Raw genomic sequence first — 26,649 nt, forward strand, 5'->3', positions numbered from 1 at the left:
AGGATAGTATATTAAGTCCCCAAAACATTGCACTGATTTTTAACAGATTGTTTTCTTCCATGATGAGGGAGATCACTGAGTACCACAGTGAGGAGAGGTGAAGAGTATAGAGAATATAGCCTACCGTAACACTTTCTGGCTTTAAGTACCTCTTATGTGCAAGCACTATATTGAAGGGTTGAGGAAAGAAAGATGGTCCGTTTCTGTGTATATGTTCAGACCTTCTATATACTCCTTTCATTAGTTCAGTACCCATATATATTCAGGTACTTAGCAGGTGCCTACCTTTTGAAGACTGCTGTACTATTGAGAAATTTGGTATTTCAAAGTGACTGATTCCACAAGAAACTCACTGTCTACTACATTTTCCTTTGAATGGATGGTGTTCTTTACCCCCTTGATGGAGTTGTCATTCAGATTTGTGGTTTTTTTCAGATATTAATCTGGCTGCAGAGCCAAAAGTGAACCGAGGAAAAGCAGGTGTGAAGCGTTCTGCAGCGGAGATGTACGGGTCAGTACCAGAACACCCTTCTCCGTCCCCTCTACTCAGGTCCGGAACTTTATTATTTATAAATGCATTGTGTCCATCCATGGACATTTTCTTCTCTATCTGTTTTCTGGAAGTGGGAGGGCTAAATGAAGTTTAGTGCTTGTTCTATGTACAGATTAGCTTGAATGTATTTTAGAATGTTTTTCCAAGCCTCCTTTATTATTTTACTCCCAAGAATTATGATTCCTTCAATCTTTTTTCTTTAGTATTTTGGTGTATTGTAGTATAAATAGAAGTTAGTATTAAGATAATACTTTAGCTTTTCAGGAAATTATTCTTTAGAAATTGGGAAGGAGTATTTTTAATGCAGAAGGGGGATAAGTACTAGTGAAAGTGTTTCATTATGAGTCTTTGGACCTAATTTATTATCTGGAACACTACACTTGTGGTGTATACCTGAAATTAACATTTTATTAAGCTTTTCCCTATCTAGATAAGGTATATTGTAGCCCAGGGTGCTGAGGAACTCATTTGGAGGCAAGGAATTTTTGTTTAAGGGATTGATTGATTGTATGAGTGATTCGGGTATGTGTTGAGTGATGTGCTGTCTTTGGCCTTATCTCTTCCAGTCTGCTGTTGTGATATTGTGGTAACAGCTCCACACTAACAGTCTTTTTTGGTATTTGTCTTTCAGCTCTTCCTTTGACCTGGATTATGATTTTCAACGAGATTATTATGACAGGTATGGGTTTTATTCTCCTTTTTAAAGAATAAGTTAAATTTTTAGATTAGTCTGCCTCTGAGATTCTAAAACAAAACATTTTAAAAAGTCATCGCCTAAAATATGTTGTCAAGTAAAAAGCCAAAGCAGTCTATTCAACCAGTTGCTGTAGTGTGTAGGTCCTTGGCTATCTTGGTATAGTTCTGTGTGTTCACCTTAAAAGTTAATGTTGTCTTTATGTTACCAACCAAGCTAAGGTGAGGAACCTATAACTCCAGTCATGCAGTCAGTGGTAAAAGTTAGAGTAGGGTATATATTAGTGCCATACTCCTTCACCCACTTCTCTCCCCCTCCCTCCACTTAACTTTTTTAACCACTTAACTGTGTGCTTGGTAATTGGCAGTGTCCTGAATTAGTGCCTCACTTGAAAAAGAAACACTAAGTTCTCTGAATGTGCCTCAGGCAACTACTTAGAACTAAGTTGCTAATTCAGAACTGTTTAGATTGTTATTTGTGAAAGAAGTTAATCATGTTGAGTTTGAATATTTGAGTATGTATTCAGCACTTATGTTAGATACTAAGAGATAGGATATAAGGGTCTATCTCATGAGTTCATGGTGTAATGGGGGTTGGGGAAGAGACCCAGACTAACATCTGAGTGGACCAAAGTCGAGGGTGAATTAGGAAACAGTAGAAGATATAATTGAATATACTCAGTGGATTTAAGAATACTTAATAGGTTGAATTCAGTATGGACAGATTATGGCAAGCCTTAAATCCATGAGGAAAAAGTTAGGTTTGATGAGGTCAAGAAATATCTACTGAAGGTATTCAAGTGCTGAGAATGATGTTTGTACTTCCAAGGAGGAGCTAGCTTTTTACCATATATGGATCTCTTCTACATAATAGACCACCTTGGTGGGAAGAAATTTTATATATATGAGACTTTAGGTCTCTGGCTAAACATTTATTCTTCAGTTACAGAAAAGGGAATTAAACACTTAACTACTGCAGTTCTAACTAGTAGATTAACAACTTTGCTTTAGAAAAAGTGAAAGTTAAGGGGCCGACTAGGTGGCTCAGTGGATAGAGCACACCGGCACTGAAAAAGAAAAAGTGAAAGTGGATTATAAATAATTGTTCTTGCATATAAGTGTTTTATTTATATTTTTTGACAAAGTTTGCTTTGCCAGCTTGGAATCTAGTAGTTCCAGATCAAATTTATGATCAGTCATCTGCCTTTTTGACTATTTAAAAGTAGCATAGCAGTCCAGGGTACTAGGAAATTGTTCTGTTAACTTCTTTCTTGATGAGATAAACTTTTTGGACTGTTTAGTCTTTTAAGTTTCACTATTTAAAGAAGTATGTTAATACATTAGCACCATGCAAAATCGTATACCTTACCTTAGGAATAGGTATTAGACCTCTTCTTTCATTGACCTTGGAGCCTCCTAATGAGGAAACTTCTAATAATGGAGATCACTATCTTCTCTGCAACCAGAACTTTAGAGTTGCCTAGAGTAGTAGTGTCAAATTCAAGTAGAAATGGATCCTTGGGCTGCAATATTGACTTAGAAAACTGCGAATTAAACATTTCCTAATTACATTTTAATCTGGTTGAGCCAGAGATTGTAAGTCTGGCCTAGAGCACTGAACTGTTAAGTCAGGTCAGTTTGTATCAAAGGGCAGTACAGGAACTGCCCCAGGGCCAAACTTATATCCATTAATCCATACTTTCTCGTTCTTTTTCTTAGTCTCATTCCTTTTTCCATCACCTTTCCATTAAACATTTTTCTTTTTCTTAAAGTTTAATTGATATATTTTGCTTTATCACCAGAATTTCTTCTAATATCCCCTTTCTCCCCATCCCAGAAAGCTGTTCTATAAAATATTTTTTAAAATCAAAAGAGGAAGAAAACTCTCCAGTGAAGTGATGATTATCAGTGCATAATTTCAAATTGCTTTCCAGAAGGGTTGTACTGAGTCTGCCAACATTGCACTAGTGTGTACAACCCCTCTGACATTGGCTTAGATCAACATTGTGCAGCATTCTACAATAAACTGAAAATAGTTAAGTGACCTTTATTAAATATCATATTATAAAAATTCATGGCTATAGGTAGGGAGAGATGTCCTCTTACCCAAAGGATAGAGACAATTATGAAAGATAAAATAGTTAACCTTGATTACATGAAACAAAAGTTTCTGCAGAAACAAAATAGTAGGTAGGGTAGGAAGGGAAGCACTTAACTAATAAAAATGTTCTGTCATATTTTGTCATATTTTGGATAAATGTTTGATACCCAAGATACATATTCAATAAACAGAAATAAATGTGACCAGATGCCATTGTCCAGTAGATTAGTGGTCAGAGGATAAGAACAAAAGTTGCAGAATGTTGACAACCATATGAAAGAATCCAAATCACTAATAAAAGAAATGCAAATCAGAACAACCTAGCTAATCTATTTCTGATAGAATTTAGAAAAGTAATAGATAATTATTAACCTTATATGGTTTCTTTTAAAGTCAGGGCAAATAATGGTCTCAGAGGATACTAATTAATCTGTTTCCCTTCCATTTCTCCCTAGTGATTCTTTGATTTTACAAAGTCATTTTATTTGTTGGGTTTTACCATAATTTATAGTTTATTCATAAACAGATTTTCAGATTTTTATGTTTGCTTAAGCTAGAGTGCTTTCATCTCTAGAAAGAATAGCTGAATAGTTTCTAAAACTCTTAATACTAAAAATTTTAGTTTCATACTAACCTAGAGAAATAAAAAATATCCAATTTATTTTACTTTTTCCTGTTAATGTAAGTTTGTGAGGAGATTGCTTTTTTTTTTTACTCATTGATCGGGAGGAGTAACTGATCTTTTTTGATCTACTGTTACAATACAGTTAATGATTACAGTTGTAATAAACAAGATGGAACTGACATGATTTGTATTCTAATATGTGTGGGGTAGGTAAGTTAGAACAGGGAACTGAGACCTTTTTTTATTGCTTAGTCATTTTTTTTTAAGGTTTAAGGCACTAAGGTTGCACATAAAAGTGGTAAAGAGTGATAAACTGAACCTCTCAGTTGGTTATCCTAAATGAGGTTACTAGATATGAGTTTAAAAACTTCTATCACTTCACCCAAGGTCATCAAGCTTTCAAAAGCCTAGCATAAACCAGCATCTCTTTTTATTATTTTATAGTGGGAGGATGATCCTGAGAACAATAACAAAACATTCTCTATCCTCCATGTTATCATGGAAATACTGTCATTCAAAATTGAATTTTGCAAGTCCTGACCTGGCACTTTCATTTGCTGTGTGTCTTCCTGTATGAGCTTGCTGTAATTAAGACAGAAAAGTAGATCTGACTTTTAAATGAAGGTGTTTTATCATTCCATTTCAACTCAGATAGGAAAAGTGATAAGATTTTAAAAATAAAATGTTTTCTACATTTTTAATCCTCTCTCCCTCCCCTCCCCTCCATGTAAAGCAAATAGTTATTTGTGTAGATTTCTCACTTCTATTATGTTCATTTAAAGTATATCATATCACTTAGAATATTTTTTGGTGAGCCTAGAGTCTAGATTTGAGAGACAATTTTTTTTTTGCTTTTTGGTGAGGCAGTTGGGGTTAAGTGACTTGCCCACACAGGTAGTGTCAAGCGTCTGAGGCCGAATTTGAACGCAGGTCTTCCTGAGTCCAGGGCCTAGCCAAAGTAAAAAAGGAAAAAAAAAAGAAATTAGTTATAAGAATCAAAAAACAGCAGATCTAATAGTTTGACAAAATAAAATGCTTTTCATGTGTTGCCTTCTGGTTAAAAAAAGGAGTGCCTAAACTCATTTCTATGAGCAAAATGCTTCATAACACAGTGAGGACAAGGAATCTATATGCATACTCACAGTAAATTATGTGTCAGGAAAGCTAGGTTCTAGTTCTGTGTTTTGTAGCTTTGGGTAAGTCAACTCAGTTTCACTTCATTTCTGAAGGGGTAGGGGATTGGATTGTATCTCTCAATCTTTAAGTCTTTTTAGTTTTGAGACCCCTTTATGGTCTTGTTGAGGATTCTCTCCTTCCCCCCCCCCAAAAAAAAAGCTTTTATGTGGATTATATCTGTCACTGTTTATTGTAGAATCCCCTGAAAGAGTTTTGGGAACCTTCCCTCAAATACCCCCCACTTCCCACCCCCACCCCCTGTGTCCCTAGACCACAGTTTTTTAGAACTGCTAAGACTAGATGATCTATATATAAGTAGAGCTCTTTTCTTTAGAAGTAAAATCTGTTGTTGCCTGTGGGATGTGGCTACCTCTGTGTCCTACTTCACATTCATTATGTTTAAAACGGAACTGCTTATCATTTGCTCTAAAATGGCTCCTCTTTCCAAATTTACTTGCTATATAGGCTGAGACATCACCATTCATCCTGTTTATACCATCTTTGTAATCTTGAAGTTTACACCTTCATCTTATCAGGTCTAGTTAATAACCATTTAACAAATCCTTCCTGTTTTCTTATTGCTACCACTATTAGACCCTCATTACCTGAAATGTTTCTTTCCTCCTCACCTCTACTTTATCCTTCATGCTATTGCTAAATGTTCTGTTATGCATAGATCTGATATTACTCTTAGTTTGAAAAATAATTCCTTTTAGCTTCCTATGGCTTATTTTACCTTGGGTAAGGCCCTCCATAAACTGGTACTATTGTCTGCCTTTACAGCTCTGTTATAAGATCTTAGAACTGGAAGGGACCAGTTGAATTCCTTCATTTTTCATTTTTTATATTTTAAAATCATTTAAAAATTTAACCATCAAATAAGATAAGCATTGCTATATCTGTATTGTATAACAAAAGATTATGCGCAAAACTACTTAGCTCTATTATATGCAGTTTACGTTTTCTTTAAAGAGTTGTTTCAGTGCTTACCCCACTTTTGTTATCGTATTCCTTTTTCCTCTTCTCCCCCTTAGAATATATCTGTCTGTCTGTCTGTCTATCTATCTAAAATAAAAGTAAAGTCTTTAAAGCAAATGCACAGTCAAAACAAATTGGCCTCATTTTAAAGATGACAATGTTTGGTCCAAGGTCATACCAGGTTGTAATAGTCAGGATTTGAAATCTGATTCTCGGACTCATAAATTTACACATTTCCCTAGGTACTGCTGTCACTATGCTTCCCATACATACTCAGTGCCAAATCTGACTGTTCTGTTCCCAAACATGCATTTCCTCTTTCTACCTTCAATCCTTTTTTGTTCATGCTACTAGAGAGTGGATCATAATGCTATGTTATCCACAAAGCTGTCCCTGATCTTCTACAACAATAAAGATTATTCACTCTTGGACTTCACGTGATCCTTTGTTTAGTAGGTCCCATTTTAATGGGTAAGGGGGGAAAGTTGGCAGGGTCCAGCTTAGTTCTTCTTGGCAGCAGCCTTCCTCATGGCAGCGAGGACATTGCTGAGGGCCTCTTTCTTCCTCTTGGCCAGGATGTGAGTTCCCACCCTTTTTTTGATGAACTTAAGTGCTTGCTTATCCTTGAAGACCTTTAACAATTCTGTGGCCCTTCTCTCATAAGGGGCAAATCTGTACACCTTCTGGATCATATCTCTCACAAACTTGGTGTGTTTGGTCAAGCGTGCATGGCAGCTGCCGTGTCGCGGCTTCAAAACGTTTTTGGTAACTTTGTGACTCTTGCTGAGGTCTACAGCCATGGGGTGTTGGCTGGCCATGGCTGGGGCACTGCTGTAGACCCAATGGCAGCCACAGCAGAAGGCTATAGAGGAGTTTAACTATGGCCCAGGCAAGTGTGACAGCTTAAGTTGCAGATCTGAGATATAAATCCAGTCCTTCTGCTCATTGAGTGCCCATCCTTTAAAGTTTTCCAATTGTTAATGATTTTTAAAAAGTATCATTTCCAAATACATACCTCTCTTACCAGAGCCTCATACATTTTATTTAAAAAACCTTTTTTTTAATGGAGAAAAGGCAGTTGAGCAAACCTTACTCAACCATTGAACCAAATCTGACAGTATATACAATGTTCTACACCCATACTCTTTGCAAAGAGATAAACTTTATGGATAAACTTGATCATTGTAATTATTTATCGTTCAGTTTTATTCTTTCTGTGTTCAGGTATTTGAAAAACTCTTATCTGTTGGAGGTATAAAGATTTGACCAGCTGGCAGAGCCAGGAACAATGAATAAAATTTACAAAGAGAATTTGGGTTTCTTGTCAAGAAAAACTCATAACTAATTTATAATTAAATAATTTAGAGCAGTCTAAAAGAGGAATGGCCATAAAAAGTTCAGTTTCTTTGGAAGTCTTCAAGCAGAAGCTAGATCACTATGTAGTAGGTATGTCACATTGGAGATTATTTTGTGTGTGTGGGTAGGACTAGATGGCTGTTGAGTTCCCTTCTAAGCCTTAAAATTCTGTGGTTTTGTCAACCATTTGTAGTTGAACTTCTGAGCATGAGAATAAGACCTTATCTATTTTTTCCTTAAATATCTATAATTCTTTTTCTAAGGTTAACAATACATTTCATGAATGTTATTGCCTAATTTATGTTTACATTAGCTTTGCAAAGTCTTATACAGCTTTGAAGATTTGCAGTGACCCAGATTAGCAAATACATTGTGAAAATGAGGTACTTCTTTTCAAAATTGACCTTGATACCATTACCCAGTGTACACATATAATAAAGGGAAAAAGTGGAATGACTTTTGAAACAAAAATACTGTTTGACCAAAAGAAAGAATTAGAAGGCAATTATGTAAGATAGAAAATAGCAACTGGATGTAAATCTTTTTGGAAGATATTATTGAAACCAGTTTTCCCTTGCTCATCCTAATTCAAATAGGTGACATACTGTAGCAAAAAAGTTCTTGCACTAAGCAGTATGTAAATTAAATTAGAGCAGGGCCTTGTCCTCAAAAGTTTATGGGCAAAGTATAGGTACACATAGGTTAAACAATAATATGAATTAAATATAATTGAAGGAAAGCAACAGGCATTTAACAGATGTCATGTTTTTACTACCATTGCACCATAATTAGAATGGATTACTTAAGTCCAAGCTTAGGGAACTATTGATACTCATTGAATCTATTATCTCATCAGTTTGGGTTAGCTTTTGTTGTCCATTTTCTTGTTGTAATTTCGTGGAAATGGTCCACCCAATATTCAGGGTTCCTTCTTCTTGATATTGTAGTGAGACCAATGGAGGTCTCAGGACCTATCATTTCTTGCTGTGTGGCTAGTTTGTTTTTTAGCATACATTTCTTCGATGACACCTTAAACTTCAGTGGTCTTCATTTTAAAAATAATTGCTATGTTGTTATACCCATGATACCCTATTAGTCTTTGTGATTACCTTTAAAATTTTTTATCAATTTAGCATTCATTTTTTTCTTCTGTCTAGGGTGTGGGAGTGGAGTTGGGGAGGGTTGACACACAGAAGTTTGACTATAACAAATATACATAGCAATGCAAAACACATTTCCACATTAGCTATAACCAAAAATGTATGTCTCATTTGACTTATTTAGTCCTTCTCTCTGTCAGATGAGTCATGTTCTTCGTCATTGGTTCTCTGGAATTGTGGTTGGTCATTCCATTGATCAGAGCTCTTTAGTCTTCAAAACAGCCCCCTTGTTTTAAACCATGTTGTTATATTTCATATCAAAACTGGAAAAGAAGCATTCAGAACAAATGAAGGAAGAAGGATATTATTGGAGATTATTATTCCCAACTATATGCTAATAAAACTGGCAACTTCAGTGAATTGGATATTTATAGAGATAGGAGATTACCAGATTAACAGAACAGGAAGTAGAGAATTTAAATATCTAATCTTGGGGGGAGGAGGAATGAACAAGTCATTAATATACTCCCAAAAGGAAAATAAAGCCTTGGTACTAGATAGATTTAAAGATTCAAAAGGCAATTCTACTATTACACAAAACTTTTGCAAAAATAGGAACAGAAGGGACCTTACTAAAATTTTAGGATACAGATATGATCTTGATATCTAAATCAGGGAGAGTTAAAAGAGAGAAGTTTAAATTAATTCCTAATAAAACATTTTCATTCCGAAACTTGTACTCCATATCTTACTCCGACATAAAGTATCTGATGCAGTGTTGGCATTGAAAAGATGGGACTTTGTTCTATGGAAAAGATTGTGGTCATTTAGTGGACTGTTGCAGTTTCCTGAAGTAAATCTCCTCTACTTTCTTCCTCCTGTTAAGTTTAGGTTTATTTTATTTTCTACCAGATAAACACATAATTACAGAGAAACTCTATAAAGGTTTTACATCTGTGTCAACTGAGAAGTAGACCTCATTTACCCTCCCAGTTTTTCTTTTGTGGATGGTTGGAGAGAGTCCAAGTTGTAGAGGAATTCCTTGTGTATGTTGAGGTCTTCCAAATCTTTCTGTTTTGCAGGTGACATTCTCATTTTTTTATACTGGTAAATTATACTATAATATTGTAAAAATAAACTTATTTTATTGAAAGGCTTAACTCTTATCATTTACAATAATCATCCATAATTCTGAGGACTGATAATGAAGTATGATGTTTACTTCCGAATAGAGAGAAAAATGCATCATGAAATATATTTTTGGACATGGTTAAGGTGGACATTTGTTTTGCTTTGCATGTTTTAAAAAATGGTTTTGTTTTTCTTTATTTTCAGTAGAACTGGTTGTATGTGTTATATACATGTGCATAGACATGATGGGTGCAGAGTAGATAGATGTAATTAATAGATAGATGATCACTTCAGTGGGGAGGGAGAAGGATGTAGTAGCTGGAAGGGGTCTCAAGCAGAAGGTGAGTTTTAAGCTGACCCTGTGGCAGAGGTGAAGAGGAAGGGCATTTGAGGTGTGGAAAATAGATCAACTAGTATTTCTAGGGATGGGTAATCATATTCTAGCCTGGACTTCTCATGGACACAGCAGTTATTTTATATGTGAACTAGTTCAGGGAAATCTTGAAGGATGTGGGATTTCACAATGGATGATCTCTATTTTTATTATTACATAATCTTTCAGTTTTTTACCTAATGAGTTAAAATAGTACAATGGTCCAGGTCTCTTTCCTCATCCAAGTAACTAAACTCTTAGGTGTTTGACTTTCTTCTTGGGATGGCTTGAAATTTAGATTATTATATACACTATTTCAGAGGCTATTTGACGTGAGGTGGGGTTTTGTTTTTTGTTTTTCTTTTTACTAATTTTTTTTGGTTTTGTTTTTTATATCACCATATTTCTCCCAGGTGTCCTTGTTCCTCCCAGGGAGCCATGCTATATAACAAATAGTATTTTAAAAGACAAGAGAGTGTGGTAGTTGACATAACTGATTAATTTACAATGTGCAATATTTATGTACCTTTCACTTCTTTGAAAGGGTTGGGAGTATCTTCTCATAACTTTATCAGGCTATGCTTGTTCTTTGCAGCACTAAATTTTGACATTGTGTGCAGAAGTTCTTTTCAGTTTGTTGTGCTTATTTTACTCTACATCATTTCATGCTTCTTACTTTATCACATTCATCATTTCTTGTAGTACAACATATTCTTTTACATTCATGTACCATGATTTATTTAGACATCTCCCCAAGTAGTAGGCATCTAATTTGTTTTCACTTGTTTGCTATCACAAGAATGCTGCTATAAATACTTTGTGGTATATGGGGACTTTCTTATCAGGGCCCTCATTGGTTTCAAAGCCCAGTAATGGAATCTCAGGCTCAAAAAGATTTGAACATTTCAGTCAATTTATTGATGTCAGTATTTTTAATATTTACAACTTGTGAGCATTTAAGTGGCATAGTGTCTTCATTTCTGGATCTGGAATTGTGAAGATCTGGTTAAAAAAATATTAGCTTTGTGATCCTCTGGGCAATATATTTAACCTCTCAGCCTCAGTTTTTTTCTAAAATAGAGCACAAATCATACAGTTATTTAAGGATCAAATGAAATAAAGCACTTTGCACACTTTAAAGCTAACATGTTGTTATAACTTTGGAAATTCTTTGAGTCTCTTGAGAATCATTTACAAAACTAGGTAGTCTTATTCATAGTAGGTCTAATATTTGTATGTTAGTTTACCATGTGATACGTTGCACACTCACATGAGGTTGTCTACCCTTTCAGTTATTTTAACTCTTGGACAGATGAAAATTTCTACAACTCTGACTTTCCATACCATCTTCAAATTAGTAAAGTTTCTAGTAGTGTATAACATGTGTACTGTTTGACACTGTCTGGAGATGTCAGATAATTTGTTTAGAGCAAGGGTTATGTCCAGACCTTTCACCTCTAATTTGACAAGTTGCTTATTTAATTATGCACAGTCTTGTTTAATGCTATTGTCCCTTGAACTGAGCCATCTTGTAAATAAGCCATTCCATTGGAGATCTGGAGAAAGAGCATACATAATTTGAAGCAAACCTATTAGTCTTAGAAGGACTTGGAAGGAGTATTACCTTGTATGCAGTGCAGTTCCTAATCTCTAGTAACTAATCTAAAAATCTTTTAAGGAAAGGTTAGAGGAGTTTTTAAATATTAACATTATGCAATGTGTTATTAAGCTAGACATCTTTGTTAATTCACTAAATATTTGCTGAACTCCTGTTTGCAGGACACTTGAATCCCTTTCATGAGGTTTTCCATTTAATTAGGTGATGAGAGATAGAGAAGTCAACTTTTAATATAAGGTGTAATATGAAAGTACCTTTTAATGTATTTAATGTATTCAGTAAGGTACTGAATGGTTTGGTAGTGCAGAGGAGAGTTTTCTTATATCCAGAGATACATGCAGGAAGTGATAATTCAACTAGACTGTGGGGATGTGGTCAAGCTTTTGAAGGAGTGTTTTTCAAAGGGAACCTGAACTGTGTAGTACTTTAACTTTGAATAGTTTCATCCTTGAGGGTGAGGAGAGCCATAAACATTTCAAGGTTTTGGAATTTGTCCTTTGAGTTTTTTTCTTTCATTCTCTGAATAGTTGTAGCTTTGCCCAATGTAATTGAGAATTTGCTGCCTGTGGAGAATCAGTTTCTTAAACTGAATGTGAAACCAGGATAAGGTAATCACAATAAAGTTAAAAGGGCCTATGGAGATATCTATCTGGTCCCCTTTATTTTACAGATTGAAGAATCGCATCAGAGAGAATTAGGTAGTAAGTGGCTTACTATCATCATGTGGTGAATAGTAGAGGAAGGATTTAAATCCTGATTTTCAAAGCCTGTGTGTCATATTCTTATGAATCACACCACATCCATTGCATCACACGGCAACTTGATATTATGTTAAGTGCCACAAAACTAGGTAAACCAACGTTACAAATTCAAGAATCATAGGTCTATTTTGTAAGAATATATGTTGTCAAGTCATTTTTGATGGAGAATATAGATGGTATCTTGACAACAGAGTCTAAATTTCATGTCTTTTTGAAGAGGGTATATAACTAGAGCTATCATTTCATTAGTAGAAGCAGTTCTTCTCTCCCAGTGCAGCTAGGCAGCTTCTTTGCAACTTTTTGTGATCTTACACAGGGTTACATAGCCAATCCTGACCTTAATAATTCTCTTTGTCCTCTAAACCACATTCCTTTTATATCTCTGAAGAAAAGGTAGAAGTTTGTTTCCCATTTGAGGAAATATGTGGGTCAAAAAGAATAAAATGCTGACCAAATGGGCATTTGCCATTTTGGGAAGGGGGAGGCTTCCCTTTTCAGGTTAATGTGAAGAAAAGGAAACAATCTAATTACTAAAGATGAAAATCCTAGAAACACTTTTGAATAAATGTTAGGAAATAGATCAACAGTCAACTATTAAGGAAGCAAAATTAATAATTAGATAATTAATAATTAATAATTTTGCCACTTTGATGATGGCTGTCTCTTTACTAGTGCAGATCAGAGCTCAATGCAAGCCATGTGATCCATATCCTTCCTTCCATAAATAGTCCATGAAGATTCTACCAAGCAAGCTGGAAGCTTTTTTTCTGGGTCTTATTATTTTCTGAGTATCATTCAGTCCGTGATAGCTTTGTCTTTTCCCAGTCATAGGTTTTTTTATGGCTTATATTTTTGCCAATAGATTTCCCTCAGTTAAATGTTACAGCTGTCTTTAAATTACCATGGACTTTTCTATTACCCTTTGGGTACCTGCAATTATAAATCTTGAGCTTGTGTTGTTTCATTATTGATACCTGTTTATTGTTAATGGAAAAATATTGATCTTAAAAAGATAATATATAGTAGGGAACATTTCAGAGTGATAGAAATCACCTTTTATTATCTTACATGCAATACAGGTTCTCTGTCCAACTCAGTAGTTGGATTGTTCATTCAACTGTGTGATAAAATGGACATTTGTACAATTTTTTATCGACTTGTCTTTTCTCGTGTGGTTTGCTAGGCTCTTGTATTGAGTAGTCTTAGATCTCCTTGAGGTGATTTGAACCCCAATGGATCCAGGAACAGCATCTGGAGAACTTTACTTTATAGAAAGTATTTTATCTTCTGTTTGATCCTGAGCAAGATCATGAAACTGATTAAAAAAACAAACAAACATTTGCTCTAGCATATCTACTTACCGATTAGAGGCTTGTAGGAAAATATGTTATGTGCATAGGAGATACGGATTGGTTATTTTGTTTTAATGAAGAAACTTAGGTTTGTATAGTTATACCTCAGTCATCTTCCACTAGTAAAAGATGCCAGATAGAAGAAATACATTAAAAATTTTTCCCATTCCTTTCTAATAATTTTATGAAGTTAGCTTTTGAGACACACATGAAGTCTGTTTTGTATATACACTGACAGTTGCTGATATCTTTTAAGTCACTGGACAAGTTTTTATTAAACTCTTACTGTGTGCTAGATCTTGTGCTAAGTGGTAGGGGAATAATATGCATTAAAAATATATAGAGGGGGGCAGCTAGGTGGCACAGTGGGTAGAGGTCCAGCTTTGGAGTCAGGAGGACCTGAGTGCAAATTTTGACCTTAGACATTTGACATTCTAATTTCACTTTCCTTTGTTTAAAAATTTCTTTGAAATAAGAACCTTCATAAAACATTAAAGATGGCTTCTAGAGAACCTCAGGAAATTGTTTCAGGTCCCTTGATTGACATAATTTTTAGCAACAAACAGGAATTCTGAGATTTCATCCTGGGATTGTAACTGGTCTGGCTCCAGAGCATATGCATGCCATTAAGCTTTAATGTTAGTGTGGTGGGTTTTTTTGTTTGTTTGTTTGTTTTTGTTTTTAGCATTCGTGTTGCTAACTATTATATCATTGAATTTTTTGTGGGGTTCACATAGAAATGGGCTTTTTGACCTCATGTCACATTGCCAGATTTTAAGACTTAGCTCAAATCTCATCTTGCACAGGAGCCTTTTTTTGGGCGTGCTTTGTCATCCCCCCTCAAGCTGCTAATGCCTCTTGTTTTAAATTTACTTCCATCTATTCTGGATCTCGTATGTGCCTGTTTATGTTCCTTCCTATTAGCTCATAATTGGGGAGGGGAGGGAAGGGATTGCTTGTATGTGTGTGTGTAGGGTAAGTTGCATCTTTGCTGTTCCTTTTGGGCAGTTGCTGATATTTAAAAGCTTTTTTTCTTTTTCATGTAGCTTGGAAATTTGAATATTTGGGTTGGTGGCATTTAAAATGTCCTCGTGTATTTATGAATTAGTGTGATGTCCTGGTACTTGGGGCCATCACTATGAATTATGATAATGACTTCATACTCTATTGGGTGAATTCTTCAGGATGATTTGAGTCTGTAGTATGGGGAATTGTTTTGTGAATTCATGTAAGTGCTGATACATGATTTTAGGTAGCACATCATGTCATCTCTTGCTAGGTATTTGCTAGGCAATTAACCATGCGTGTAGTGTCGAGAAAGAGAGTCTTTATCATTTCCTTACCTGATCTGTATTGATCACTAACCTTGGGTTTGTTGAAGGTGACCTTTATGCTCCCTTCTATATCAGTATATTGCTGACTAAGTTTCATTTGCAATGAGGTATTTTTCTTCTTTTTCAATAGCAATAGATATGAAGTAATTAATTTCAGTATTCTTTCCTTGGTAATTGTACATTCATGGGTTTTTTTATTTGAAGTATTTGCAAACTGAATATGCTTCTTCCCTGCCTTTTTTTTTTAAACTGCCATACCTGTAGTGCCTCTTTAAGAATGTCCATTTTGGGGGCAGCTAGGTGGCGCAGTGGATAGAACACCTGCCCTAGAGTGAGGACTTGAGTTCAAATTTGGCGTCAGACCAAACACTTGACACGTACTAGCTGTGTGACCCTGGGCAAGTCACTTAAACCCAACTGCCTAAAAATTTAAAGGAAAAAAAAGTTGAAAGAATGTCTGTTTTCTTTGATTAGCTCCACGTTTGCAGAGTATGCGCTTTTGATTTGCATATTGAGTGTCTTTGCTTTTTGGAATATTCTATTCCCATCTGTTTTGAGTGAGTCTGAAATAGTCTTGTTACTTGAATTTCCTTTCCTTTATATACAAAAGTTTTTTTACCCCATTTGCAGAATTTGTCATTGGAATTGTCTAATTTAGTTATCATGTGTCTTGGAATTTAAGATGCAGGGTGTTTTTTTTTTCCTAATGACAATCTAGGTTCTTGATTCATGCTTTATTTTCTGTATTCAGAAGTTCTAGTTCGTTGAATAGTTTTATTTCCTATGTTTTGGTGTTCAAGCTATTTACTGAGTATTTTGGCTTTGAAAACTTATACCACTTCTGACCTTTTGTCTCTTTATTCTATAAATTTCATTTCTGTTTTGAACTGTTCTGGAATTTCTAACTCCATGCTTTTTTGGGATTCCGCAGGACTGTTTCATGAAGGATTGGTTCCATTTCCTTTATATTAAAATATTTAATGAAACTTTTAAACTCTTATTTGAGAATTTAGTACTAGTTTTAGCTTCTTTGTCATTTTAAGTTTTTTTTATCTTGAAAATTTGTTTTTATCTTCCCTTTTCACCTTTAATATCCTTTCTTTGCCCCTTTAATTCAACCTTTTGCTGTTTGTGTCCTCCAGAACTAGACTGAAAATTGCTAGGCTCCCCCTTTTTGGGAAATTTGTTTCTCTGGCTTTGAGATCTGTTCCTAAGTAGGTTGTTCAGGAACGAGACTGCCCCCATCTGGGATTTCCCTACGTAGCTTGGCAAAAACTAACTAGTCTGACAGCATGTGTAGTCTTTGCAATAGAAGGGAAAAAAATAAGTTTGTGGGAGGAGTACTAAGTAAGAGCTTTAAGAATTAATCTCCAATATTATTTTCTAAAGTTTATAACTTGAAGAAAGTACTATCATTTTTGTCTTCAACAATTTATTTTCTTTTTTCATTAAAAAAAATTAGCAGAGACTAGCACAAATATCTAGTGCTGCATTTTAGGCAAACTGGAAGTTGGGGTATTTTTTTCTAATTTGGGTGTGTATTATGTGACTACATGCCACTTTCTCTTTCTTCCATATCTTTCAAGGCACTGTGGTTTTGAAGAGCACCAACTTGCAATCTTGTTTTAACCTTGTCTATGGCTTTTACTTATAGGAAAAGTGAAATCAAATTGACTGAGGCTGTAACTCAGTCAGTCTTGAACCCATTTTCCCTGTGTTTGAGTTTTTATTTTAATATTCTTAAAGCATATGAAATTCTTGTATATAAATCTGCCTCTCCCACTGCCACCTTCTTCTCTTTTCTCTATGCTCCCATTATTCCCTCCCCCCAATGATGAATTTTATGGGTTTTTTGTTTATGTCACATTTGCTTTTGAAGGCATGTTCCACCCCTACTAAGAGCCTCACCTTTTAACAAAGACCAAAGGGATGGTTTGACAGTAGGAAACCAATGAATATAGTTACTGATTATTTCAAAAATATTTTTCAAAATTATTTAAAAATTTCATGATTTATTTACTAAAACCCTTTGACAGGGTACAGAATGAAATACTAAAAACCCCAAAAACATAGCATAGAGAGGGGTCTTTTTTAATGTAATAAAAAGTACCTAAAACCCAAAACAAGCATTATATGCAATGAGGATGAACTACAAATTTTCCTAATGAACATAGTAGTAAAGAAAGCAAGGATGCCACTTTTTCTAACTGTTATTTGATATAGTTTTAGAAAGACTAGCAATAAGATAAGGGAAAGAAATTAATGGCATAAAAGAGAGGTAATGAAGAAATAACATGGTTTACTTAGAAAATCCTAGGGAAAATCAGCAGCAAAGATACTAGTTGAGATGGTAGCTTCAATAAAGCTAGAGTCTACAAAATAAACTCAAAAATCAAGTGTTTCTGTGTAACAGCAGTCTAAGAGACAGTGAAAGGGAATTTATTTCCAATAATTTCAAAATGGATGGAATATTTGGGGATCTTTTTTAACAAAGCACATAATAAACTTGTGCATATTCAATTACAAAGTGCTCTTTAATAACAGGATTCATTTGGCATAACAAAAAAGGTCCAGAATATCAAGGGAACTAATGAAAAGAAATGCAGGATAAGGTGGCCTAGCCATTCCAGATCTTAAATTGTATTATGAAGCAGCAGTCATCAAAACTGCTTGGTACTCGCTAAGAAATAGAGTGGTGGATCAATGGAATAGGTTAAGTATGCAAGACACAGTAGTCAATGACTATAGTAATCTATTATTTGATAAACCCAAAGACCTCAGTTTCTGAATAAGAACTCTTTGACAAAAACTACTGGGAAAACTGGAAAAGAGTCTGGCAGAAACTAGGTATAGACCCAAATCTCACACCATATACCAAAATAAAGTCAAAATGAGTTCATGGTTTAGATACAAAGGCTGATATTGTAAGCAAACTGAGAGAGCAAGGAATAGTTTACCTATCAGATTTATGGAGAACAGAAGAGTTCATGACCAAACAGGAGATAGAAAACATTGCAAAATGCAAAGTGGGTAACTTGGATTACGTTAAATTGAAAAGTTTTTGCACAAACAAAGCCAATGCAACCAAGGTTAGAAGGAAAGTAGAAAATTGGGAAAGAATTTTTCCAACCAGTGTCTCTGATAAGGGCCTCATTTCTAAAATATATAGAGAATTAAGTCAAATTTGTAAGAATGCAAGTCATTTCCCAATTGATAAATGGTCAAAGGCTACGAACAGGCAGTTTTGTTTGTCTACCTCTTTCTCTGTTTCTCTAGATTTAATCATTCACAATTTTCATGCCTATAATGCTGCAGTTACTGTGTTGGGCAGGGTAATCTTTCATTACGTTTGTGTATCAGTTTATTTTGATAATATCCCAATTGGGTACTTTGTTTTACTATGTATGAAACTTTCCGTCTTTTGATTTCTTGGGGTATGTATGCCTAGTAATGGAATCTTTTGGGTTAAAGGATATGGAAATTACACATTGATTTCTTTTGTATACACTTGGTCAAGTCTTTAGCCTAACTCATCTTTTTTTCTATTTTATTTGGCATTTTAAAAAACCGTTAATTTTTGTTGTCTTCCTGTTTTTGTGTCACACACATTTGTGACTATTCCTCCCTTATCTATCAACCTATTTTTTTTTTAAGGCAGTTGGGGTTAAGTGACTTGCCCAGGGTCACACTGCTAGTAAGTGTCAGGTGTTTGGTCTGAGGTCAGATCTGAACTTGGGTCCTCCTGACTTCAGGGCCGGTGCTGTATACACTGCACCATCTAGCTGCCCCTAGGTACTTGTTCCTTATAGTAAATATTAAAAGGGAAAGAGAAAAAATAGGCCTTGAAAAACTTAAACCAGTGTATCAACTGTCTGACCTCCTATGAAATACTCCACATCCATATTCCCACCTCTGAAATAAAATGGTAGCGGTGCATTTTCTCATCTTTTCAGTCTAATTTGATTCATTATAATTGCCCTTTTTATACATCTTCATAGTGTCTCTCACTTAATCCAAAGGAACTAAGTTCCAGTATTGATGATATGGATAGAATACCCAGTAACTGTTTTTGGTTCTCACCCTCTATTTTGACTTAGGAGCCTGCCTCTCTCATGCGCACACACACACACACACACACACACACACACACACAACCCCCCCCCCTTTTTTTTTGTGGTTTGTCATACAGTGCTTTTCCTTAATAATGTTTCGCAATGAATGTATTTTAAATCAGCATTGTCCTTAAGTGTCATGTCTTTAGGATGTACAATTTTTTTCTGTCTTGAGATGATTCCTAGGCCATTAGCTTCTGTTCTACATCAGTTAAATAACTTGAGTCAGTATCTTTACTTTGATCCACTCATTGATATCAGCAGCTTTTTAAATTATAGTGTGTTGAAATTATGTTTTCCCGTCTTTGATTCTTTTGAATTTGATGTTGATTTTGACCTTTGCTGTAAACAGTCTGGTTAATTGGGCAGCTGATTCTGAAATTACTCCTACATTCATAATCAGTTCTTTCCTATCAAGATTTAGTTTGCCATAGCTTAACAAAATCTTTCTTAATTATAATCTCCTTTTTTTCCCTGAGTTATATTTACCATCTATAGTGCTGTAGAGAAAAAGGCAAGCTAATGCGTGAATGATGTCTTGGGGTTAATTTTAAATAGGGGAAAGTGTAGTAGGTAAATTCATAAAATCACATATCTGTTTTTAATAATTCATCACAAGTGGTAAGGGCAGTATTAAGTCATCATTTTGATATATATTTTCTTCCCCTCTTCCCCTTGCCTTTCTGATTCTCTTTAAGTTCAGCAAGCTATAAATATTTGTCATCAGTGAAGGAAAATCTAGAAAATTTAAGATGCGCATTTGCAGTGAGATAACTCCTTTTTATCAGTGTTTATTTACTAGTTCTCTTCATCACCAATCTTGTGCACAAGTAGATAATGCAAGTAAAAATACTCCGTTTAGTAAGGGGGAAGGAAATAAGCATATTAATATAGCACCTGCTATGTGCCAGACACTGTGCTAAATACTTTTGTTGAGGGGGAGAGGAACAACAAAATAAACATCCCCTACCTGCCCCGATCTTATTACATACTGACAACAGTGAAGTATATGGTCTTATTGTCATCCCCTTTTTGTAGATGAGAAAACCGAGGCAAACAAAGGTTAGTGACTTGACATGGATTACACTGATAGTGTCTGAGATGAGTTTTGAACTTCATAACTCTGGGTCTAGTGCTCTTTTCACCAAAGATTAAATGTCTATAGCAGTAGAGCTATTTATATTAGACAAGTTTTAAGGCAAATACTTATTTATGACTGTTGAGGGCTTTGGAATGGTTGAAATTTATAAACAGGGCCTTACTTAAAGAACTAGTTAAGATTCAGTAATCCTGGTTGATATTCAAAGATGATAGAAAATAACTTAGTGGCAAATGACATGTGCTGTAGTTCATGTGATGATTGTGTGGCCGTTGTTTTCCACTTTGTACAAACTGACTTTATAACTACTGTTTAGCTAATTAATATTTGCAATTGCTTCTGAATAGGAAGTTATATTACATTTATACAAATTATTATACAGCGTAGTATACATATAAATTGACAGCTTGTTTTATTGAGCATTTTATATTATCTGATGAAATCATTGCTACCTCCTTTAGGACAAAAAGGCTGTGCTCTAAAGTGGTGACAGCGATATTAATTTTACTGTTGGTAATCTTTTTTTAATTAAATTTTGAGGAAATTGCCACAGTTGGCTTAAATATTGGCTTATAATGAAAAGATATTTGAGAAAATTAAGTTCTAACCAGTTTGGATTTGCCACCAAACCTTGCTTATGAATTGTATTTACACCAACTAATAAGAAATGGAAGTAATGAACTCAGTCTCCCAAAAGCCCAGAAAGCCATGGATAAGATCAAGTAGATTCATTGTTTTATATAGGTTAGGTGAGATGGTCTTGTATTTTGGGTATCATATTGTCTTCTGTTGTAGATTTTTAATGTGAAGAAATTTATCCTATTTGTTTCTTAATAGGATGTACAGCTACCCAGCACGTGTACCACCTCCTCCTCCCATTGCTCGTGCAGTGGTGCCCTCCAAACGTCAGCGTGTGTCGGGAAACACTTCCCGCAGAGGCAAAAGTGGCTTTAATTCGAAGAGTGGGCAGCGGGGCTCTTCATCCAAATCCGGCAAATGTATGTTATTGAAATTGCAACTAACTATAGGTTTCTTAATTTCAATCTCTTAAGGATGTAGGGCTTTATTAGAAGTAGATAGCAATATTAGGAGGTGGAGCATCAGTGCACAGTAAGTGGTAAGAACAATAATTTTGGTGCTACTTTAATGTGCCCTACTTGTTCATGGATCTATTCTACAACCTTAAAAACCCTTTCAGGGTGAATTGAATTAGATATTGGTATGGAATAATAAAACTAATCCTACCATAGTCTACTCCATGGGGTGGTTACAGTTTAAGTTCATATAAGTTTGTATACAGGAAAAACATAAATGAAAGTGTTTATTTTTACATGCTTTGGGAGAAGTGTTTTTGGTTTTGTTGTTATTCTTTTGAAGTCCTATAGATGATAGTATTTTGGGAACAAAGTAGAGGGGAAAGAGTCCTTAAAATGGAATGAGAGTGATAAAACAGAGTGCTGTTGCCAGATATTAGAAAGCACACGGTCTGTAGAATTCAGCTGGTTCTTAGAAGTTCATTTCGTTGGATTTCAGGCTTTGCCTGATGTTATGCTGTGTACCGTTGTACTGAGTACTGTGAGGATGCTTTATAGATACTTTTGTTTTCTTTGTGGAATCTAACCTAGTGGTTTGTTGTTTGGGGTTATAGTGAAAGGTGATGATCTTCAGACAATTAAGAAGGAGTTGACCCAGATAAAACAGAAAGTGGATTCTTTATTGGAGAGCCTGGAAAAAATTGAGAAAGAACAAAGCAAACAAACAGGTAAATGGTGTTCTGTCTCAGATGTTGTTGGGTACTATTACCATCACAGACGGTAGTTGAAAGAATATGCTGTTGTAGTGGGATGTGAAACTTTGTGAAATTGGGAAGGGAATTTTTGTGGGAGGATTTAGACTCGTGCTGCAGTTGTATGATCATTAGCTGGGGATTGTCTACATCCTGTGGACATTACTTGCCCCCTAGACAGACTTGTCCTTCTCATCCCCAGTAGAGATGAAGAATGATAAGTCAGAAGAGGAGCAGAGCAGCAGCTCCCTGAAGAAAGATGAGACTAATGTGAAGATGGAGTCTGAGGGGGGTGCAGATGACTCTGCTGAGGAGGGGGACCTACTGGATGATGATGATAATGAAGATCGGGGGGATGACCAGGTGAAAACTATGGGGAAGGAAAGAAAGATATGGTGGAAGGGGTGGGACTAGGGACACTTGGAATGGTTCTAACAAAAGAACATTTTGTCTCTTTTGTAGCTGGAGTTGATCAAGGATGATGAAAAAGAAGCTGAAGAAGGAGAGGATGACAGAGACAGCGCCAATGGCGAGGACGACTCTTAAGCACACGTTGGGGTCTTAGAACTCTTGTCCCATTATTTCTTTACCTAGGCGCTTGTCTTTGATCAAACTTTTCACCAGATCCTCTCCCTTGGTATTTTCCAGCACATGTTCACTGTTGTACCCAACTTTATCCTTCCCATGTTCTGCCCTGCGCCTAGTCCCTCTGCCACCTCTTTCAATTCTCCTAGTAGTTATATTAAGTCTCCTGTAATTTTGCTCTTTTAATTTTGATACCTCTTTAAGACTTAACAATAAAAAGGATGTATGGTTTTTATCAGCTGTCTCCAAAGGAATCTCTTGTTGTGCAGGGAGTTAAGCACAGTTCTCTGTTCAATTCAAACATGAGACTTGTAGCTTCTTCCAAAAGTGAAAAGGCAATCTCATTTAACTCAGTTACCTGTACCTGAGAACTTTTGAGTGTCTTCTCCTCTACCTAGGATTACAGTGTGGGGCTACAAAAATGTAACTTTTTGTCAATGACAGTTGTCAGTAGAAATACATAAAGAGGTACATTCAGAAGAGGAATTAGTGTGTGCTTATATTTTTTTTTAAAACAGACTTTGTTTTCTAAAGTTGATATTGTGGGTTATTCATGTGAAACAGCCTGATGTTTGGAACTTTTTTCTCAAAATAAAAAATATATTAAACCAGGAATTTGAAGAGGCAAAAATGATCCCAACCCCTGGTTTTTCTTTTTACAAAGTTTTTCACTATTTTATAATTGTTTGGTTATTGAACATCCATGAAATTTCCATGAATTTAGCAGGTGTTTTTATTAGTAGTTAGTACTTAAGGATTTAGCACTTAGGTCATTTTATCCAGTTAATACACATGCCAGGTGTTTCTTGCTTAAAGTTTGTTGCAAAAGGCTGCGTTTGCCCAGAGTTGGGGGTTCTTTGTAGAGTGAATTTAGGGAGTTCATATGCCACCTCACTGGAATATTTTGAATTCTGTGGATCCTTTTTCAAAAGTCATCTGTGGTTATTTACATATTGGGAATTCAGTTTTAGTGAAAATAAATTGCATACCAGTCAGTAAATAACCAAGAGATACAAAGTTTAGACAGGACAATGGAATTTGAATAACATTATTATCATATAGTAAAAGAGAAGGGAAGACATCATTTAGCTTACTAAGGATTATGAGTGTCTCCTTAATAATTTTATTTAGGAAGACACTAATTCCTGCACAAAACAAAGGAGTTGAAACTATGATTGTTAGATGACTAAAGTAATTAAATGGAGCAAGAAGTGAAATTAAGGTACAAGATGGTGTCGGTTCATGGGTAGGTAGATTGAGGTTCATGATTAACAATGTTCTACATGGCAGGTTATCCTGTTAAATAGGAGAGATTGGTCTGCATGTACATTTGTCTTTTTTCATTTTTGCAAGTTACTAAAAATGGTGACAAGATCGTTTTGGTGATGCAAAGGTCAAAATAGACTGAATTTTGCAACCATTTTTACCCTTAATTTGGGCTTGAAAGGTTGCCTAATACCTGCATTACTATTCATAAAAAATAGACTGCAGCAAAGTCACATTATGCTATTTCTTGCTTTGGCCATTTTAGTTTGCAGTTAGAACATAGTGAGAGTGAGTCTCAAATCTTTCTGTCTTGTGCATTCTCTAAAACACTACAGGTCTATGTTTTTCCATTAGGAAACTGATATAAAAAGCAGATTGTCAGATTGTTTTCTTACTAGCAAGCCCTAAGTTCAAAGTACACGTTTACCAGCTGTTATTTCCAAATAGTGTCATTATTAGTTGTTCCAAAGCCAACTGTTTGTAAGGGTCTCCAGGTCACTACAGGGTAGTCCTTAGTAGCAATTTTTGAATCTTGTTACTAAAGCCCTAGCTTTTAAAAGACAGTAAATGTAATAGCTAGCTTTATATTAACACATAAAACATTTAGTAATTTCAGTTCATATACTCCTAGTAAATGGTTGAGTCAGTAATTTTTGGTCACATGACTCCCCATTTGCCTTCTCTGTCATTAAGGTTTTGGGCAAGTCAGTCTATACTTTCCTGTTTGCTAATTGGTATTAAGAAGGGGTTTAACTAAATGTCCTTAATCTAAGCCAGAAGGAACCTCTAAAATGGATATGATGGTCCTTTACACACAGGATGGTTGTGAGAGAAAAAAAAAGCGAAGTAGTTGAATTTTTTTGGGTGACTCCTATCTGTGCAAATACCTTATGCTTTCTTGCTATCTTTTGGGTTTGAATAAAAAAGTCCCCCATATTGGACCCTGCTTCAAATGCCCTGTATTTCAGTCTTCTCATTCAAAAATCCCATTTCCTTAGTTTTATTTACTACAGTTGCATGAGGGAAATTATTTCATCAAAGTAATTCATGTTAATGGCTTAATCTTTGCAGAGAATATTTTATTTTTAAAAAGGAAACATCTTAATTGAACCTCTTCTTGCTGGCATGTACCCTGGAGATATGAGTATTCCCACTACCTAAGCCCTCTGCCTACTGGGAAGTTGATAAGAAAATACCTTGTACATAGTGGGCACCATTTTTGGGGACAGATAGTATCCTTCTGGATACTATCTCCTCTCTGGGTTTCTATTTTTTTGTGTTTTTTTTCTTTCATTTTTTAAATTTTGTTTATTTTGATTTATCAGCAATCACTTCCATAGGCTTTTGAGTTTTAAATTTTTCTCCCCCTCCCTCCCTGCCTCCCTTTGCAAGACTGTGGGCAGTCTGATGTAGGCTATATGTGTACATTCCTATTAAACACATTTTCACATTAGTGATGTTGTAAGAATTAGAACCAATAGGAAGAACCACCAGAAAGAGGAAACAGAACACAATAGAAGAAAAAAAAATAGCAAATTGTATGCTTCAATCTGCATTCAAACTCCATAGTTCTTTCTTTGGATGTGGATAGCATTTTCTATCATGAGGCCTTTGGAGATGTCTTAGATCCTTGTGTTGCTGAAAAGGATTAAGTCTATCAATATTAGTCATCACACAAGGTGGCTGTTACTGTGTACAAAGTTCTGGTTCTGCTCACTTCATTCAGCATCAGACCATACAAATTTCCAGGTTTTCCTGAAGTCTGCGTGTTCATCATTTCTTATAGCACAATAGTATTGCATTACATTCACCATGGTAGGCACTTTGTGAGTGTTTATCGAATCTACAGAAATGCTTGTCTTGGATCCCAATACAAGTGGAAATATCTCAGCCTGGGGTTTACTAGGCTGAACTGGGTGTCATATGAGTGAACGGTACAGGAACCTTAGAGATATTGCTATAGGGTAGTCCAGAAGAACATTGTAAAAAGGGTTCTAAAGATTTAATGATCATTAAAAGGCCCACCAGCTCTAAAAAAACCATATGATGTAATAAAATCTGCCATGTGTACCAGGGTTTTAGGTAAACATTTTCTATAGAACTCCTGGTTGAAAGTTAAAATGTTCTATTTTTACCCTTCCATTCATTCATTCCTGTGGGCTTTTTTCACCTCTTTTTTTCCCCCCAGATTGCCCTAGCTATCAACAAGTAGAAAGTAACATCTTTAGAGGAAGTGGCCAGTAGTGTTTTGTTGGCAAGGGTTAGTTAATAGGGCAGTTATAGATGGCTCAATGGATAGAGTTTCAGGCTTGGAGTCAGGAAGACTCCTCTTCCTGAGTTCATATTTGGCCTCAGACAGTTAATGAGGTATGTGACCCTGGACAAATCACTTAATCCTGTTTGCCTCAGTTTTCACATCTGTAACATGAGCTGGAGAAGGAAAAGATAAACCACTCCACTGTCTTTGCCAAGAAAACCCCAAATAGGGTCTCGAAGAGTTGCACACAACTGAAATTCCTCAACAACAAAAGTTAAAAGAAGGGGCAGACTTTAGTAAAGATACTTCAAATGATGACTTTGAACAGCCAGGGATCCAGTTTAACCCAAACAAAGGGTATGTGACTGGGGCAGTTTGAGGTTTTTCTGGTGC

At 35.5% G+C, this 26,649-nt stretch overlaps 1 protein-coding gene and 1 pseudogene across 7 annotated transcripts in view; one reads left to right on the plus strand and one right to left on the minus strand.

Moving 5' to 3' along the window:
- Positions 1-22,968, plus strand: part of HNRNPC (heterogeneous nuclear ribonucleoprotein C) — a 49,885-nt gene extending 26,917 nt beyond the window's left edge. For 4 of the 7 annotated variants that reach the window (XM_078151299.1, XM_021002637.2, XM_021002783.2 and 1 more), the window contains 6 exons: positions 436-550; positions 1,185-1,232; positions 21,200-21,360; positions 22,011-22,124; positions 22,351-22,511; positions 22,611-22,968. In XM_078151299.1, the coding sequence (XP_078007425.1) occupies positions 436-550; positions 1,185-1,232; positions 21,200-21,360; positions 22,011-22,124; positions 22,351-22,511; positions 22,611-22,694 (683 nt within the window). In that variant the 3' untranslated portion in view covers positions 22,695-22,968. The remainder of the gene's footprint in view (positions 1-435; positions 551-1,184; positions 1,233-21,199; positions 21,361-22,010; positions 22,125-22,350; positions 22,512-22,610) is intronic. The other 3 variants (XM_021002873.2, XM_021003026.2, XM_021002939.2) reach the window with 3 other exon arrangements.
- On the minus strand, positions 6,627-6,944 carry LOC110219605 (large ribosomal subunit protein eL36 pseudogene; annotated as a pseudogene).
- Positions 22,969-26,649: the final 3,681 nt, after the last annotated feature.

The sequence above is a fragment of the Phascolarctos cinereus genome, unplaced genomic scaffold (genome assembly GCF_003287225.1).
Source record: "Phascolarctos cinereus isolate Bilbo 61053 unplaced genomic scaffold, phaCin_HiC Scaffold_3;HRSCAF=262, whole genome shotgun sequence".
Lineage (NCBI taxonomy): Eukaryota > Metazoa > Chordata > Mammalia > Diprotodontia > Phascolarctidae > Phascolarctos > Phascolarctos cinereus.